The 20,047-nt window shown below is 34.3% G+C and overlaps 1 protein-coding gene across 1 annotated transcript; it reads right to left on the minus strand.

Moving 5' to 3' along the window:
• Positions 1 to 1,574: 1,574 nt before the first annotated feature.
• On the minus strand, positions 1,575 to 3,621 carry MEF9 (mitochondrial editing factor 9). The gene has a single exon (XM_090002989.1). It carries the CDS (start codon positions 3,619 to 3,621, stop codon positions 1,609 to 1,611), a length of 2,013 nt encoding a protein of 670 aa, XP_089859115.1. The 3' UTR covers positions 1,575 to 1,608.
• Between the last annotated feature and the right edge of the window lie 16,426 nt (positions 3,622 to 20,047).

Below are 20,047 nucleotides of genomic sequence, written 5' to 3' on the forward strand. Positions count from 1 at the left end.
CACGACTGAACATCTCTGATATAGCAAATTGGATCCTGCCATCCAAAAAGAATTCAAAACTTGTTAGACAGGAGGATATAATGAACATGATTTCATCACAACCGTTTGGATTATATATTCAACATGATGATGCTAATGGAACATCCAACTATTGAATCAGGTTAAAAGAATTGATGAAAATTCTTTCTTTGGACGGCATGGATTCCATTAGGTTTCCCAGATCATGCTCAGGTGCTTTTTGATATTCAAACTTCTTGTCACACTCATCTAATCTATAGTTGTTCGAGCCAAGCAGTCATGAACCTCCAGATACTTTCCTCAAGCCCATGGCCGTGGAGTGGGTTTCTTTTTGGTACTGAAGGCGAACATTTCTTCATTTCTCTGAGTGTGCACAACTATGCATGCTCGCTGCCTTTAGGCACATCTCTCTTTGTTCGTTTGATGCTGGCCTTTAACCAGTTGTTAATATCTTGCAATCAAAATGCTGGCTTCATTAGATGTGCAACACCTTAAGATCAGGAATGAGAAAAGACTAATCAACTTCATGTGGCTTGTCACTTGCAATCGCTTGTTTGCCTGAATCTTCAAATTCACCAACAGATGAATAAAGTCTTCTTGATGCTGCCTGACAAAAGCCTTGGGAGCAAAGAAGGTGCTCTGCATGCCACTATATGTTGAAACAGGAGGGCATCTTACATCATGAATGGCCTCATTTATGGGTTTAAGTCTCCTAAGCTTTTCCATCAGGAATACCATCTTCCTTTCCAAGAGTATCAACAATCAGGCAGGCTGATAAGAGAACGAGACCCAGAATAATAAACTATTCTTTCAACCCATTTAGCAAAGAAAAAAGAGATTCTGATGTATTATGTGTGTCCACCTTGGAAATGATGATCTCATATGCTGGAATACCAGTCACTTGAAGCAGCAAGAAATGTTGAATTGACACGAGGCATCATAGCAGACAGTTTATGCTGATTTTACAGATCCTTGACCAGTAGCTACTGGAGCTTGCCAGCAGCTCTTTCAGATTGTCCACACATCTAGAAGAATAGACGAGTGACTATGACCAGCAAAAACAAAGGCGACAGCCAGTTTAGCTCCTGAAGGTAAACTTTAAAATGAACCCTTTGTCCACACACAGTTTCAATTTCTAATGAAAATTTCCTCAGTGAAGTGAACAGCCAGGGGAATGGAAGATAATCTAACTTAAACCATAATAATCTTCCAGAAGAAGCCCATTGATCTTCCATTGACAAGCATCAATAATCAGCCAAACACCTGAATGGAGTTGGCCTTTTGAAAATCTTGTTTGTTAAATATAATTTTAAAATATTGATGTACTTCACAACTTGAGGTAAATTCTGGTTTTGCATTACAAACAAGTTCCAAACATGCAGGTGGAGTCATCATTGTAGCTTTACATTTCAGTCATGTTTCCTTCATTTTGGTCTACCACCTTTGATTAGATCTCAACAAAAATGTCATTGTTGCGAGTAACAAGTCAAGGCCATCTCATACTCTTCTGCTTGAATTCTGTTAAACCTTTACTCTTCTCATTAAAACACACCATATGTCTCCTTTTCACTTAGAATAATCAGAATTTTGTCATCCTTTATCAATTATAAAAGAATTTGAAACTTCATGCCCAAAATCCAACTCTTTGATATGCAGATTGAAACACTCAATTAATTCATATATTTTTCCAGCAAAGGGATGTGATCTATCCCCTGAAACAAAGGCATGGGCCTCATTGAGAAACTCAATGCGGCTATAGCCAGGTTCTTTCCTGACCCCATTTTCTTCCATCAATTTTCTGACTTCTAGTGCAACATTCCATTTTCCTGCATCAGCATACATGTTGGATAGCACAACATATGGCAGAGAGCTCTCCGGCTCAAGCTTGATCAAAGCCTCAGCTGCAATGCTAGCAACTTCTAGATTGCCATGAATTTTGGAAGCAGAGAGCAAAGCTCCCCACACAGACCTATCTGGAACAATTGGCATTGTATTGATGAGTTCAACTGCATCCTGCAATAGTCCATGGCGACCCAAAATGTCAACCATTGAGGCAAAGTGCTCCACCCTTGGAACAATACCAAACTCTTCAATCATAGAATTGAAGTGTCTCTGGCCTTCGTCCACCAACCCTGCGTGGCCACAAGCTGATAACACAGAAAGGAATGTTATATAACTGGGCGCTACCTTGAACATTTTCATTTTCCTAAACATCAGCAGGGCTTCCTCTGCACAACCGTTGTGTGCATATCCACCTATTATTGCATTCCATGAAATTAAGTCTCTACGCTGCATCTCATCAAATACTCTTCTAGCATCAGCAATGTCTCCACATCTACAGTACATGGTTATAAGAGAATTCTCCATGGGTGTATCAGGGACCCATGATTTTACAAGGAATTGATGTATCTGTTTTCCCTGGTACAGAGCCACAAGCCCAGCACAGGCGCTAAGAACACATGACAGCGTGTGTTTATCTGGTTTCAGACAGCATTCCAGCATTTTGGAGAAGAGATCAAGTGCTGCTTCATAGTCCCCATTCTGCTCACAACCAGATATTATTGTGTTCCAAGAAACCAGGCTCTTCTGTGGTGCATTGTCAAAGAAACGGTGTGCATCGCCCAATCTCCCGTTCTGAGCAAGTCCAGAGATCATGGAATTCCATGTCTGCACATCCGGTTGAGGAACTTTACTGAATAGCAACAAAGCCACATCTATCGCTGATGCTTGCACGTAACCACTGATTAGAGTATTCCATGAAACAATATCCCGTACAGGCATTTCATCGAACAGTTGCTGCGCGGCAGGCAAGTTTCCATCTTTAACATAGCACATGATCATGGTATTCCAGGAAATCACATTCCTCTGAAATCTCCCCACCCCACCACGCTCATTTTTCCTACAGCAGCCTCCAAGAGGAATCTTATCAAACAGTTGGCGAGCATCTTCAACTCTCCCACTCTGCCCATACCCAGCAATCAAACTGTTATAAGCATCAACCTCCCCTTCCTCCATCTGTTCCAGCAACCTTGCGGCCTCATCCAACTCCCCGTTCTGCACAAAACCCACAACCATCGCATTCCACGATGCTGAATCCCGCATCGGCATCCTCCCAAAAAATTCCTTCGCTGAGCGCAAATCACAACAATGAAGGTACCCCGTGATCATGGCGTTCCACGACACTACATTTCTCAGAGGCATTTCGGAGAACAGATCATGTGCGTTAACCATCCTCAAATTGCTCGCATATCCACTGATCATGGTGTTCCAAGAAACTACATCCTTCACTGGAATCCCATCGAAAAACCGCCTTCCCTCATCTATCCTCCCAACTCTGACATACGCAGATAGCATCAAGTTCCAGGAGACCACGTCCCTTTGAGGCATTTCGTCAAACAGTTTGCGAGCTTGCTTTAGATCACTATTTCGGACGTAGCCACTTATGATGGCATTCCACGAAACGACGGTTCTTTGAGGCATTTCGTCGAACATTTTGTGGGCATGGCGAAGCATGCCTTTTCGTATGAAAATGGATATCTTCTTGTTCCAAAAGGCCACATCTCGATCAGCAGAGAAGGTGCAGAAGCGGGCGATGGCTTTCATGTTGTGGTGCAAGTGTCAGCAATCTTCACTATTGGCCATAGAACCATGTTGAGCACCGTCCATCTTACAGATGAACAGCTTAGGGTTGACCCTTGATAGTGGGATGCGATCGGGTGTCCCTACAGATTTGTCACTCCTTGGAAATTCAACACTTAAAAGAGATGTAAAAATGGCTTTGGCTTACCAAATGCAACTAAACGGAATCCAATTCGGTTGGATATTGGATAAAATCCAATTCACTGACATCCCTAGATGTAAAATAAGGGTGTCAACTGGTCCAGTTTGACCCGGACCAGGGCTGTACCAAATCCTATAGGGTTAAGGTTTTGTAATAAAAAAAGGTCAGATTAGAAACTGTGTCAGACCCAAAGGATCCGATTAGTATATGAAACTGGGTATGGTTTGTGAAATTTCATACCAAACCCAAAGCCGACCCAAGTCCCGATTCAGATCAATGATTTTCAATATAAAATAGATAAAAGATATTATTTTACTGAGCATGGATCAGGTCTGGTTTATGTAATCTTTATAGAACCCGAATATGATTTTTCTTATAGCAGACCCCGAGCCTAGTCCAGTTCTAGCACCTCAAAGATGGATCTGGGTTTGAACTCACCTGAGTCCAAACCAGATCCAACCTATTGACACTCCTAGATGTAACTAGCCCAGATAAATGCTGTCCAACACAACAAGGTGCGTTTAGATTCACCAACACAACTAAGGCTGGGAAATGAGATGAGCGGCTGGTGGTTCAGGTCATGCTCAGCTCATAAAGATTTTGTTTGAATTCTGAACATGGTGTTTGGTTCCGCTTGGCTGGTAGAGACAGATTAGATAATAATAAATATATTTTTAGATATATTTTATAAGTGTACAATAAATACATGAAGTGTTTGGCTTGCGAAGGTTTACAATTCAAATCCAATTGCATCTAGGTTTGCACCAATATGTATGTTTTTTTGTACATGAGTCAGCATGAACTTGATTCAATAGGTCCAGTGTTCAATTCCTATTACTTTAGGCTTCGAAAAAGATATATTTGTTGTAAATGAGCCCAGGGGCAGAACCAAGGGAATATAAAATAGAGTAGGGCGGGCGCTTTTTTGTGCACAAAAATAATCATTTAGCGGCGATCGCGACCACCAGATGAAGAAATTGACGCTTTAAAAATAAATGAGACTTGGGATCTTGTACCAAAGAAATAAGCATAGGAATGTTGTCGGGACAAAGTGGATTTTCAAAGTGAAACTAAAATTGAAAGGTAGTCTAGAAAGACAGCCGTCTTCTTGCTTGCAAATTTACACAAGTCTAAGGAATAGATTTTTATGAAACTTTTTCAGCTGGTTTGCTTTCTTTCGTTTGTGGGTGTTGTTTCTACAACTTAACTAACAAAAACAAAATTGGCTTCGATTGACATTTCCAAAAGTCTACCGATTTTCAGTGGTGCTATTTTGCTTAGTGCTAGTAAAATAGTTCAATATAATCTTTTTTTTTGGTGCACAAAAATAGTGCATAAAAAAAATTTCTAACACAAAGAATATTTGTGCCAATAAAGACTAGTTTTTTCTTGTGCACAAAAAAAGTGTGCCAAGAAAAACACATGGTTTTAAAAAAAATATATTAGATCCAAAAACTTTGCATGAGCATCTCTCTATCTCTTTATATATATATATATATATATATATATATATATATGAAAATCGACAACCACCATAGGAGCGACGACCATCAGCCACCTCTGCTAGCATGATGACCATCAGACACTCCCACTCTCTCTCTCTCTATGTGTTCAGTGATTGGTGCTCTCTCTCTCTCTCTCTTTCTCTCACTGTGCATCTCTATGCTCTCTCTACCCTACTGCCTGCCTTTATCGGCACAGTGCCCTTCCATATGTCATCATCGTGCCAGGTATGTTTTTCTTTTTTTTTGTATTTTTTAATTTTAGGGGTTTTGTATTTTAATTACTAATTTCGAAATTTATTTAGGGAATGCATGTTTAATCTCAACTTTTTTTCAAGTATGATTTAAATTTTAGGGTCTTTTTTAACTACTAATTTTATAATTTATTTTGTGAATGCATGCTAAATCTGATTTTTTTAAGTATGATTTAGATTTTAAGGGTTTTTTATTTTAATTTCTAATTTATAAATTTATTTAGTGAATGCATGCTTAATCTAATTTTTTTTCATGTATGATTTAGATTTTAGATATTTTATATTTTAATTTCTTATTTACAAATTTATTTAGTGAATGCATGCTTAATCTGATTTCTTTTCAAGTATAATTTAGATTTTAGAGGTTTTATATTTTAATTGTTAATTTTATAATTTATTTCGTGAATGCATGCTTAAACTATTTTTTGTTTTTGCTTAGCATGATTTAGATTTTAAGGGTTTTGCATTTTAATTGCTAATTTTATAATTTAATTAGTGAATGCATGCTAAATCTGATTCATTTTCAAGTATGATTTTTATTTTAAGGGTTTTGTATTTGAATTGATAATTTTGTACTTTATTTAATAGATGCATCCTAAATCAATTTTTTTTTCATGTATGATTTTGATTTTAGGAGTTTTGCATTTTAATAGCTAATTTTATAATTTATTTAGTAAATGGATGCTAAATCTGATTTTTTCAAGTATTATTTAGATGTTAGGGTTTTGTATTTTAATTGTTAATTTTGTAATATATTTAGTGAATGCAATGTCAATCTATTTTTTTTTCAAATATGATTTAGATTTTAGGGTTCTTGTATTTTAATTACTAATTTTATAATTTATTTAGTGATGCATGTCAAAATTTATTTTTTTCAAGTATGATTTAGATTTAAGGGTTTTTTGTTTTAATTGCTAATTTTATAATTTATTTAGTGAATGTATGCTTAATCGATTTTTTTTCTTAGCATGATTTAGATTTTAAAGGTTTGACATTTTAATTGTTAATTTTATATTTTATTTAGTGAATGCATGCTAAATCTGATTTTTTTTCAAGTATGATTTAGATTTTAGGGGTTTTATTTTTGAATTAATAATTTTATACTTTATTTAGTAGATACATCCAAAATCAAATTTTTTCTCATGTATGATTTAGATTTTAAAAATTTTGTATTTTAATTGATAATTTTATAATTTATTTAGTGAATGCTTATTAAATCTATTTTTTTAAAGTTTAATTCAGATATTAGAGGTTTTGTATTTTAATCACTAATTTTATAATTTATTTACTGAATACATGTTAAATCTATTTTTTTTAAGTATGGTTTAGATTTTAGGAGTTTTTCATTTTAATTAGTAATTTTATAATTTATTTAACAAATGCATGCTAAATTTGATTTTTTTCTAGTATGATTTAGATTTTATGTGTTTTGTATTTTAATTGCTAATTTAAAATATGTGATGAAGGAATATGTAAAAGCCTAAATAAACTTTAGGTGCAAGCTTAGGATGATCTTCAAACAACACAATACTCTTGATAAGCATCTAACAACACATGTCCACTTTACTTTCATTCTCATTAGTGGGAAAACCTGATGCATTATTTTGAACTATAAAACTTTAGATTATGAGATGTCATCATTTTCTTATTTCATGAACTATAAAACTATTTGTATATATTTGAAACAAAACTTTTTTTTTTGTTAGTTGACGTTATCTAACATGTTAATTCATGAATTTTCTTTAATATTCTAGGTTTTTATGTTAAAATGTTAATGTTGGAGTTATGGAGGGTTGAATATATATATATATATATATATATATATATATATATATATATATATATATATATATATATATATAGTTGTGTGTGTATGTATATTTTTTTTTTTGAAAAAAAGTAAAATAAATTTTATTTATGAATAAGGCTCAAAGCTTAGGACGATGAGAGATTGACTCCCAGTCTTGCTAGAACAAAAGAACAATTACAAAAAATTGGATGAGTCCAAGAGATGTCCATCCCTAGCCATTTTAGTTTGAGCATTAGGAATACATCAGATAGGATATGTATAGTTACCACCCTTGAAGGCTTGGTCCACCCTTCAAATATCTTGCAATTGTGCTCCTTCCAGACTGCCCACCAAGTTGTGAATAGCCAACATCGCTAGACAAAGTACCATTTGCAGTTTCTATTCGACAACCCCGAACCCTATTATAGTAGGTCTGGTGCGAATGATTCCTTCTGAACTAGAAGATGTATATTCTGCCGTGAGGTAGAAAAAATTGATTGAAAATAAGAACAAAACCATAGAAGATGTAGAGAAGAATCACTCTGTGAACCACACAGGCTACATACGCTAATCATACAGTAGCTTCTCCTTGTTAAATTTTCATGTGTTTGGACTCCGTCCATTGTTACTAACCATCCGAACATGCATGATCATGGTGAAGGCCTACATGCCCAAATCAAATGTTTTGGGAAGGGATCGAAACCCACATCACCAAATGCTAGACAAAAAGCGGCAACTGAAAACTGTCATGAAGTGGAGTGAGATCAAACACACACATTTGAGTCATCCTCCAAGGCCACCAGACCAATCATGTATATATAATTTAAATGTTATGTTTTTTGCAGGACTTCAAATGTGAATGTTTGAGTTGTGAAAGTTCATTATTTAATGAATGAAATGAATGAGAAGTATGATTTAAAATAAATGAATATATGAACTTCAAGTTAAATGAATGATTGAATATATGAAATTCAAGTTAAATGATTGAATATATGAACTTCAAGTTAAATGAATGAATAAATATATGCATGGGCATTATCATTTTTGAATGAATGCATGTATAAGTAGGTTTATTATTGAATAAATGTATGCATAAATAGGTTCGTTTGTGATGAATGAATGAATGATTTTAAGAGTGAGTAAAAAATGACTGTGTGAGTAAGTTCATTTTAGAATGAATGAAATAAATGAGCGGGTGCATTTCGAATGAATGAAATAAATGAATGTATGAATAGGTTCATTTTTAAATGAATGAATAAATGTATGAACATATTCATTTTTTAAATAAATGGATGAATATATGTATCAGCAGATTTATTTTTTAATAAATGGATGTATATATATATATATGATAAGGCTCATTATTGAATGAATGTTATATAAGAATGTTCATTTGCTGATAAATTAATTATTGTAAGAGCTGGTTCATATTATAATAACCATAAAATTTTGACAATTACTTAAATAAATAAAGATGATTTCAAACCATGTTAGTATGTGTATAGTGGTTTTTTGATTGCATGATTTGTTTGATTAGAGTTTTGGTAAAGAAAGCATGTCTAAATCAATTTTTTGTGGTATTTTCATGAATCGTGAATGAGTAGTGTTCAAATTCATGTAGTTTAGTATAAAAAAATTATGATTAATGGTTGTATTGTACTGTGATCATGTTAGTTTAATTAACAAGCATGTTAGATTAATTTTTTGTGCTATGCTTAACATTGATTATTGAAGGATTTGTATATTTAAATTTCGGTTATGATGTTCACGTTCAGGATCTGACATGTTTTGAGAAAAAATTGATAACTTGGTGAATACAATTTCAATGAATACAAATAAGGATACTATCGTATTCTACACATCTAAAGCTTTATTTTAGAGCCTTTATTTATTTTATTTGAGTAAGTTTTGATGTTAAAATGACCTCTTCAACAAGCCATAAGTTTTCTGCCTTGATAGCAGAATTTACTGCGAAACTTTTCCATTTTTAACCTGACAAGTTTTAGAACAAAAATCATAGCTCCTAGAACACGAATCTGAAAAAGAAAATAAAAATATTAGAATGTGCTACACATTCAAGGATTGACTTAGCCTCTTAATTGATCCTAATTGAGTCTGTTTTGAGGGAGTTATGCCCTCTGTAATAGAGCAATATTTTTTTGCTCTGGTTAGAGGGCTATTCTGACCAATTATTTTACTAGTCAAGAAAAACCATTCAAAACTACTTATTTAATTATGTAAAAATTCGGATGAACATTCACATTTAAAGGAAGACTTGGTATAAAAGGTTTTGCAAAAAGAGTTAATAGTAGGTCCCAAAAAAGTCCCAAAATTGGTGGATTTTCTTCAAAATACAAAAAATTGGTTTATAAAATATTCTGAATAGGGTTCAATATCAGAATTTTTTTTATTTTATTAAAACTGATTTTGATGTTTTGTTTCTTGGTTTGTCTCCTTGACATGGTGGGGCAACCCCAGTTAAAGTTTGAGAGTTTAATTCGATCCCTATGAGTCTCGGTGGACTTTTCAAAATCAGGTTAACAATGTCTTGAATTACCTAATTATTCTATGTTAATGCCTACTCATTTTCTATTTTATTGCAACATGATCATGAATGCTTAAACTTGATTATGGGCTGATAAGCATATTAATTGAATGACTTTCATGTTCAATCATGATTGATAACTGTGCATATGTTAATTACGTTAGTGAGCACTATGCATCATAAGGCGTAAACTGTGAAAAATAAATTGATGCATATGATGTTTGGTTATTAGGGCATGTTCATGATTGAATATTGTATGTAGCCTATGTGTAGGCATATGAGTATATAATGTGATGTATACTTGATAAAAGAAATGTGTGGTATGAGCATGAACATGGCTCATGAGTGAGCCTAGGTTTGATGAAACTCATGGCTGCCTACAAAGCACCAAGGACATTAAAGATTGGACAACCATGCACATAATCACATAATTGCCTAAAGGAGGCCATGCTCAAAGTCACCCAGAGATGGGGTTTGAACTTTGAGGTGTTTAAATGGGCTTAAAACAACTCTGTGTTATAAATTCTCCCCAGTGGACATTAGGCTAGCGAGCCCATGTACTGAGAGTACTTGAAATTAATGCATGAGCCTAATAAGTAAATAACATCCATAAACCATTCAATCCTGAGACTACTTTAGAGAGAGTGATAGTACACACGACCGATTGACCGTTATCGCTTTGAAGAGCTAGGTGTCTCCGTTGAATCCCAGTCTTCGATCATAGGGGGCAGACTATCATGTGGTGTAGGCGGTATGTCCTGAATCTCTATATAGTAGGAATCAATTCTGTATGGGCTACTAAGAGATTCTCTTGGTCACAAACCGCTCTAGTGAAAACTCCAAAGGGAGTTCACAGATTCTTCTAATCGATGAGGCTAATAAAAAACATGCCTTAACAGACACTTGAGAGTGTACCTTTAGTGCTGAGAAACAAATCATTAAGTATAAAATTACTCATGTTGAGATAGTTTGTGCATGAATTTATTGGTTTACTTTGGATTTGTGCATTGTAGCATAATTGATTGTGATGATGTATTTATGCATGTCTTGATATACTATGTTGCAAGATTTAATTGATTTTTATAATTATGTCAATGCTTATTTCTTACTTTGAAAGATGTTTGTGTTTATGTGGTTGGTGCAACCTATTGGGACTGTGGTTTAATGCCTCTAACATTTTTCAAGTAGCACTTAGGCTGGAGTGATGGAGGATTGCTCGGTGGTGTCAGTCAAATGATCATATTCTTCTTTCTTGGGGAATCCAGCATAAATTTTGGATTGCTTTGTCTTTTGTTTATTGAAATATAAACTCTGAATTATTTAAGCACGAAATGATATTAAATTTTAAAGTTAATGCTTACTTTTTGTGTATGTAGAGTTGAGTTATTGTAACCCGCCCAAAGTTGCATCAAATTCAAAAAAATTTATTCCGCTGTGTTATTGGTATTTAAAAAAAATCTAAAAAAATCTGATATAATTTTGGGGTGTTACAACTTTGGTATCAGAGCCTGATGATACCTAACACGTGTAGCATTCTGACATCACTGTAAGTATGTTTCAGCTTTAAAACTTTAAAACTTTAAATTTCTGAATTGATTGTAAAACACTGTGTAATTGAGAACCTAGAAATATGCTAGGGATAACTTAAATAATTTGAATAAGAGTTTTACTTTAGTTCTTGCTTGGATTGTCGAGGGAGGCGGATACGCTTCGCTTGCTCTGATCAGCCTCTCGAATACAAAGCAGGTAAACCGATAGAGAAGGCAAAGTTGCTCTCAGCAATAAAGGCCCAATGCCTAGTTGGGTGTAGTTGTGAGGCCTTTCTTGCTATCATATTTGTGATCGAGCCCAAATCGACCTCATTATAGGAGCTGGAGGTCATGAAAGAGTTTGCGGATGTATTTTTGGAGGATCTACCCAGATTATCCCTTAGACGAGAAGTGAACTTTGCGATAGAGTTGGTGCCTGGCATAACCCCAATCTCAAAAGTACCATATAGGATGGCGCCAGCTGAGCTCGAGGAGCTCAAAAAGTAGTTGTAAGAATTGACAGACAAAGGCTTCATTCGATCAAGCGTATTTTTATGAGGAGCATCAGTGTTATTTATCAAGAAGGACAATTCAATATGGTTATACATTGACTACAAGATGTTGAACCAAGCCACGATCAAGAATAAATAGCCATTGCCATGGATCAAAGACTTATTTGATCAACTTCAAAAGGATAAGGTAAATCCTGATTTGATTTCTAAACTTATACCTTGAAGTGGGAGCAACCCAAAAATATCAGCGTTATTAGGAGCTTCCTCGGATAAGCAAGGTACTATAGACACTTCATATAGGATTTTTCTCGGATCACTTTGTCAATGACGAAGCTTCTTTGTAAGGGAGTGAAGTTCGCATGAGACACCAAGTATGAGGAGAGCTTTCAGACTTTGAAAGAAAAGCTTATAACAGCTCCATTGTTGACTTTACTGTCAAAGCAAGGTGGCTTTATTGTGTACACAGATGCCTTGGGTATTGGCCTGGGGTGTGTTTTAATGCAATACGATAAAGTCATTGCCTATGTGTCTCGTCAGTTGAAGGTTTATGAGAGAAATTGCCCCACTCATGACTTGAAATTAGTAGTAGTGGTCTTTGCCTTTAAGATTTGGAGACATTATCTGTACAGTGAGCAATTTGAGATTTATACATATCATAAGAGCCTCAAGTATCTTTTTGTGCAAAAAGAATTGAACATGAGTCAGAGAAGGTAGCTCAAATTCATAAAAGATTATAAGTTCATGATCACTTACCACCGAGGGAAGGTGAATGTCGTTGTAGACACCCATAGCCGCAAGGAAGGAGTTTTAGCAGGTCTGTGGAATTTCATGCAAGATCTCATCGAGTGGAGACCTTTTGGATCTGATGATGGTAAGATCAAAATCACTAGTATGACTATGATGACGGAGATCATAGAGTAGATTATAGAAAAGAGAAGGATGACCCAAAGTTTGCTCAGATGGTAGTTGTTTGCTAGGAAGACGAGTCAACCTTACATCTCCAAAAAAATGAGAGTATTTGGTATGGATAGAGATTGTGTGTACCTAGTGACCCTCATATCAGGAAAGAAGTTTTTAGTGAAGTACATAAAAGCAAGTTTACCATACACCTAGGCAGTACGAAGATGTTTAAAGACTTGTAAAGGAGTTACTGGTGGAGCAAAATAAGAGCCTCAAGTATCTTTTTATGCAAAAAAAATTGAACATGAGGTAGAGGAGGTATCTCGAATTCATAAAAGATTATGAGTTCACGATCGTTTACCACCCAGGGAAGGTGAATGTCATTGCAGACGCTCTTAGCCGCAAGGTAGGAAGAGTTTTAGTAGGTCTGTGGAGTTTGACGCAAGATCTCATTGAGTGGAGACCTTTTGGATCTAATGATGGTAAGATCAGAATCGCCAGTGTGGCTGTAATGACGGAGATCATAGAACGGATCATAGAAAAGTAGAAGGATGACTCAAAGTTCGCTCAGATGGTAGTTGTTTGCTAGGACGATGAGTCAGCCTTATATCTCTTAGAAAATGGGAGTATCTTGTATGGACAAAGATTATGGGTACCTAGTGACCCACATATAAGGGAAGAAGTGCTTAGTAAAGTACATAAAACCCAGTTTACTATATACCCTGATAATACAAAGATGTTTAAAGACTTGCAAATGAGCTACTGGTGCAACGAAATGAAGCGAGACATAGGAGAGTATGTTTTGAAATGCTTAACTTGCTAATAAGTAAATATATAACATCAGAGGCAGATTACTAAAGTAGATTGAGATTCTGAAGTAGAAATAAAAATGAATCACTATGAATTATGTAGTCGGCTTACCCAGGACTCGTAGAGGTAATGACACGATATGGGTGATTATGGATAGACTTACCAAGTCGACACACTTTTTGTCGATCATATTTAGTCAATCGTTAAAGAGTCTAGTGGATTTGTGTATCAAGGAGATCATGCGACTACATAGAGTACCTCTATCGATCATCTATGATCGAGATCCATGGTTTATATCAAAGTTCTGGGGAAAATTGCAGAAAGCTTTGGGGACTTAGATGAAGTTTAGTATGGCCTTTCATCCTCAGACAAATGGTCAGTTTGAAAGAATGATTTAGACCTTAGAGGATATACTTAGAGCATGTATCCTAGACTGAAAGGATGAGTGGGATAAGCATGTTGTGTTAGAGTTCGCCTACAACAATAATTACCATGCAAGTATTTGTATGGCACCCTACGAAGCCCTATATGGATGACCATGCAGATCACCGGTCTATTAGGTTGAGGTTGGTGAGTGAAGTCTAGACACGTCAATTGTGTTAAAGCACTACACTGAGCAGGTGCTTAAGATTTATGACAGATTACTGACGACTCAGAGTAGACAAAAGAGTTATGCAAACCAACAAAGGCGAGAGCTTATATTTGAGGTCAATAATTTTGTTTTTGTGCGAGTTTTTCCTACTATGAGCGTATTTAGGTTTGGCAAGAAAAAGAAACTCAGTCTTCGATATGTTGGACCTTTCAAAGTTCTATTGAAGATTGGCATATAAACTTATCGAGTAGATTTATTACCTCAGTATGCGAAGATCCATGGCGTGTTTCATGTGTCAATGTTGAGAAAGTATGCACCTGATCCATCACATGTGTTCCCGTATGAGGATATCAAGGTACAAGAGGATTTGACCACAAAAAAGAACCCAGTCGAGATTATGAATCATAAGGAAAAGGTATTGAGGGCGAAGATTATTCATCTAATGAAAGTATGTTGGCAACATGATGACATAGAGGAATGTACTTGAAAACCAAAAGATGTGATGCGGGAGAAGTACCCCCATTTGTTTGAATAGTAGTTATATCAAATTTCGTAGACAAAATTTCTTTAAGGGGGTAGGATGTAATAACCACAAAATTTTGACAATTACTCAAATAAATAAAGATGATTTATTATCTTAAATATGGTCTTTATTTATTTAAATATGCTTGAAAATTATAATTATGTGGTACATTGATTCAAAATAAAATTCTAGCTAAATTAAAATTTTATTGAATGTTAAAATGAAAATTTGAATTTTATTTAGGGTTAATTTCACGTCAATTAAGACTTGAATGGAATTTGAAAGAAATATAGGTGAATTTGATGTGGATTTGAATTTTAAATTTGGCTTTGATTTGCATTTAGGCTTAATTTGAAATTTTAAAACCCCATAGGGATGATTTAGGTATTTTTGAAATTAACTTATAATTAATTCATTAGGAAGTAAGGGTGGGACATCCCCTAGGTGGGCCACACCCTTGTTGGGCATGCTTTCCATAAAGCAAGTCCAAGTCAAAATAGGAAAAGAAAAAAATTCTAAAAGAATTTTTTTTAAAAAAATGGCTAAGTCAAAACTTACCAAAACACATGGTAAGCCTTGAATTGGCTTTAGCTAAGAGTCAAGGGACCCTATCCAGCCAAGCCAGCTCTAGGAAGGGACCAGATGAGGCATCTCTACTCTTGGCCTAAGCTAGAAAGAAAAATAGAAAGGAAAGAAATAAATGAAAGCAAGAAAAAAAAAGCAAGCAAATAGGCAAGTTTTCTTGCCTTGACTTTTGGAAAGTAAGGAAAGAAGAGGGGGTCATGACCCACCCTCTTTCCTCCTTATTTTCCAAACCTAAACAAGGGTTTTAGAAATCCTTAATCAGCCATTGTGAGAGAAAAAGAGATTGGGAGAAGAAAAGACTTTGTGAGAGAGAGATTTTGAAAAAAAAAAGATTTTTAAGAGAAAGAGAGAGAGAACCAAGGAGCCATCTAGCCCCTCTCCTCTTATCTTTCTTCTTCTTTTTGGTGGAGGTATTCAACCGCCATTGAGGTTGCAGCCAAGCTTGATGACCTTTGTTGGTGAATCCAAGACAATAGATGAAGGCTTTATTGATTTGAAACACCAAAAGAGGTAGGTTCATCTATCGCATAGGCGTAAATTGATCCCAACACATGGAATATGCATAGGACCAATTTTCAGATCTGATCCAAGGTGGATCAAACCTTAGAGTGATTAAAAATTTGGTTTTATGAAAGTTTTAGAAAATATTTTTGGTGAAAATACATCACTAAAATATATTTTGTTCAAAATCAGTTTTTTGAAAAGGGATTTTAGTGAAATCAGTTGGTATGGTTGAATATGTAGTTTTGATCTATGAAAAATAAGCACATATAGGTTGTTTAGATCTGTGAAATTCATGATTTCAAACCATGTCAGTACGTGTATGGTGGTTGTTTGATTGCATGATTTGTTTGATTAGAGTTTTGGTAAAAAATTATGATTCATGTAGTTTAGTATAGAAAATTTATGATTAACGGTTATATTGTAGTGTGATCATGTTAGTTTAATTAACAAGGATGTTAGATTAATTTTTTTTGCTATACTTAACATTGATTATTGAAGAATTTATGTATTTAAATTTTTGTTATGCTGTTCACGTTTTGGATCTGACATATTTTGGAAAAAAGTGATAACTCGATGAATACGATTTCAATAAATACAAATAATGATACTAGCTCATTCTACACATTCAGGACTTAATTTTAGAGCCCTTATTTATTTTATTTGAGTAAGTTTTGATGTCAAAATGACCTCTTTAACATGACATAATTTTTCTGCCCTGATAGCAGAACTGACTATGAAACTTTCCATTTTTAACCTAACAAGTTTTAGAACAAAATTCATATCTCCTAGAATACGAATCAGAAAAAGAAAATAAAAATATTAGAATGTTCTACATATTCGAGGATTGACTTTAGCCTCTTAATTGATCCTGTTTTAAGGGAGTTATGCCCTCTGTAATAGAGCAATATTTTCTGGCTCTGGTTATAGGGCTATTCTGACCAATTATTTTAATACTCAAGAAAAACCATTCAAAACTACTTATTTAATTTTGTAAAAAACCTGAATGAACATCCACATACAGAGTGAGACTCGGTATAAAGGGTTTTTCAAAAAGAGTTAACAGTGGGTCCCAGAAAATTCTCAAATTTGGTGAATTTTCTTCAGAATACAAAAATTGGTTTATAAAATATTCTGAATAGGGTTCAGTCTCAGAATTTTTTTGATTTTATTAAAACTGGTTTTGATGTTTTGTTTCTTGGTTTGTCTCCTTGACATGTTGGGGCAACCCTAGTTAAAGTTTGAGAATTGAATTTGATCCCTATGAGTCTCGGTGTTTTTTTCAAAATCAGGTTAACAATGACCTGAATTACCTAATTATTCTATGTTAATGTCTATTTGTTTTCTATATTATTTCAGCATGATCATGAATGCTTAAACTTAATTATGGGCTGATAAGCATGTTAATTGAATGACTTTTATGTTCAATCATGATTGATAACCGTGCATATGTTAAATATGTTAGTGAGCACTATGCATCATAAGGCGTGAACTGTGAAAAATAAATTGATGCATATGATGTTTGGTTATTAGGGCATGTTTATGATTAAATAGTGTATGCAGCCTATGTGTAGGCATATGAGCATATGATGTGATGTATACTTGATATAATAAATATGTAGTATGAGTATGAATACGGCTCATGAGTGAGCCTGAGTTTGATGAAACTCATAGGTGCCTACGAAGCACCAAGAACATTAAAAACTGGACAACCATGCACATAATCACATAATTTTCTGAAGGATGCCGTGCTCAAAGTCACCTAGAGATGGGGTTAGAACTTTGAGGTGTTTGAATGGGGTTAAAACAACTCTGTGTTATAGATTCTTCCCCAGTGGACTTTGAGCTAGCGGTCCCATGTACTGAGAGTACTTGAAATTAATCCATGAGCCTAATAAGTAAATAGCATCTATAAACCATTCAAACCTGAGGCCACTTTAGAGAGAGAGGTAGTACACACGATCAATATCGCTTTGGAGAGCTAGGTGTCTCTGTTGGTCCCCAGTCTTTGGTCGTAGGGGATCAGACTACCGTGTGGCCTACGTGGTATATCCCAAATCTCTATAGAGTAAGAATCGATTCTGTATGGATCTCTGAGAGATTCTCTCAGTCACAGACCACTCAAGTGAAAACTCCAGAGGGAGTTCGCAGATTCTTCCAATTGATGAAGCTAATAAACTACATGATATAATAGACACCTCATTGGATTGGTTGAATCGGAGTTAGAAACCTGATAATGCACCTTCAAGGCTAGAAAAGAGAAACAAATCATTATGTATAGAATCACTAGTGTTGAGACAGTTTGTACTTGAATTTATTGGTTTACTTTGGATTTGTGCATTGTAGCATAATCATTTTGAAATTAACTATAAGCATAATTGATTGTGATAATGTATTTATGCATGTTTTGATATACTATGTTGCATGCTTTAATTGATTTTTATAATTTATTTCTTACTTTGAGAGATACTTTAACATTTTACAAGTGTCGCTTAGGCTGCAGTGATGAAGGATTGATCGGCAATGTTATGTGGATGATCATGTTTTTCTTTTTCAGCAAAATCCAGCATAAATTTTGGATTGCTTTGTCTTTTGTTTATTGAAATGTAAACTCTAAATTATTTAAGCATGCTATGATATTAAATTTTAGAGTTAATGTTTAGTTTTAGTATATGTGGAGTTGAGTTATTGTAACTCACCTAAAGTTGCATCGAATTCAAAAGATTTTATTCTGTTGTGTTATTAGTTTTTAAAAAAAATTCTTAAAAGTTTCAATATAATTTTGGAGCGTTACACATATTGAATGCAAAAAATGAATATATATATATGAGTATGTTCATTTTAGAATGAGTGAAATGAATGAGCTTCGAATGAATGTATGGACTGATTCAGTTTCAAATGAATTAATGAATAAATTATGTATGTATAAGCATCTTAATTTTAGAATGAATGTAAAAATGTATTGTTTCTGACACTAATTTAATGCCAGAAAAAATATTTTGTTGGCACTACATTAGCACAAAAAATGTTAACCGTCACACACATTTTCCCAGTAAATAACATTTTCACTGATGCTAATTTAGCGCCAATAAAAAAATCATTTACTGACACTATGCATTAGCACCAGTAAATATATTACGGTCAAAACTACGAACGCTATGCTAGCTTTTACTAACTTTATTTTAGCACCGCTAAAGGTCTGATTTCTTGTGTGTGTATATATATATATATATATATATATATATATATATATATATATATATATATATATATATATATATATATATATATATATATATATAAAACATGCCAAATAAAAAACTCTTTGAAATTGCCACACAAAAAAATCTCATTCAATTCAGACTGTTGGGTTGTTTTTTTCTTTTCAAAAAACCATTCACTTAACCAACCAATCTTAGAAATATTGCCAACATCTTCCCCAAAATGGGTAAGCTTAGCGTGAACCATTTGGGAATGAATGTTTGGTTTTTTCACATTGGAATTTGGAATCGGGATAACACGTACAAGGTTAACATGGACCATTTGAGAATGATTTTTTGTTCTTTTACATACGTGCAAAGATTATGTTGCCTCAAAACTCCAGTCCCTCCTAAAGTTTTGAAAATTTTTATTATTTTTATTATTTATATTTCTTTCATTTATATTTTAGTTTTTGTATTTTATTTTATTATAATTTTTTTTGCCTCCCTTAGTCAAAATCCTGAATATATTTTAGTTTTATGATGCGAAGAGATAGTCGACCGCTCTAATAGAACTTTCACACTAATGCAACCTAACTGACCTCTATCATAGCATATTGTTTGTAATTTTCCAAAGATAATAAATGCTTTTGAACTCAAATAGGCAAAATATATGGAAGCCTCATTCTGTACAAAAGCTGAAAAAATATGCAAATAATCTGAACAAACTGAATTGTGAGCTGTTGGTCGTTCTCAGAAGGAATTTGCTTGGGCTTTGACGGAGATGTATGTCTGTACAACCCGGTTTGTATTGTTGGATATGAGTCGTATATATCCACTTATGCAATGACTGATGGCAGGTCCTGTTTTGCCACCTTCATTGCATCCAGTATATCACAGAAACTCTCATAACTGATCTCATGTTTCATTGTGAGATCCAAGAGTTAACATCAATGAAGAGAGATTTTTATTTTACATAAACGACACTAAATACAATGAACAGCTC

Source organism: Nuphar pumila, chromosome 1 (assembly GCF_984573655.1).
Source record: "Nuphar pumila chromosome 1, dmNupPumi1.hap1.1, whole genome shotgun sequence".
Lineage (NCBI taxonomy): Eukaryota > Viridiplantae > Streptophyta > Magnoliopsida > Nymphaeales > Nymphaeaceae > Nuphar > Nuphar pumila.

What these genes read in the sequence shown, in the direction of transcription:
- MEF9 (XM_090002989.1), bottom strand. Translation starts at nt 3,621, where the DNA reads ATGAAAGCCATCGCCCGCTTCTGCACCTTCTCTGCTGATCGAGATGTG.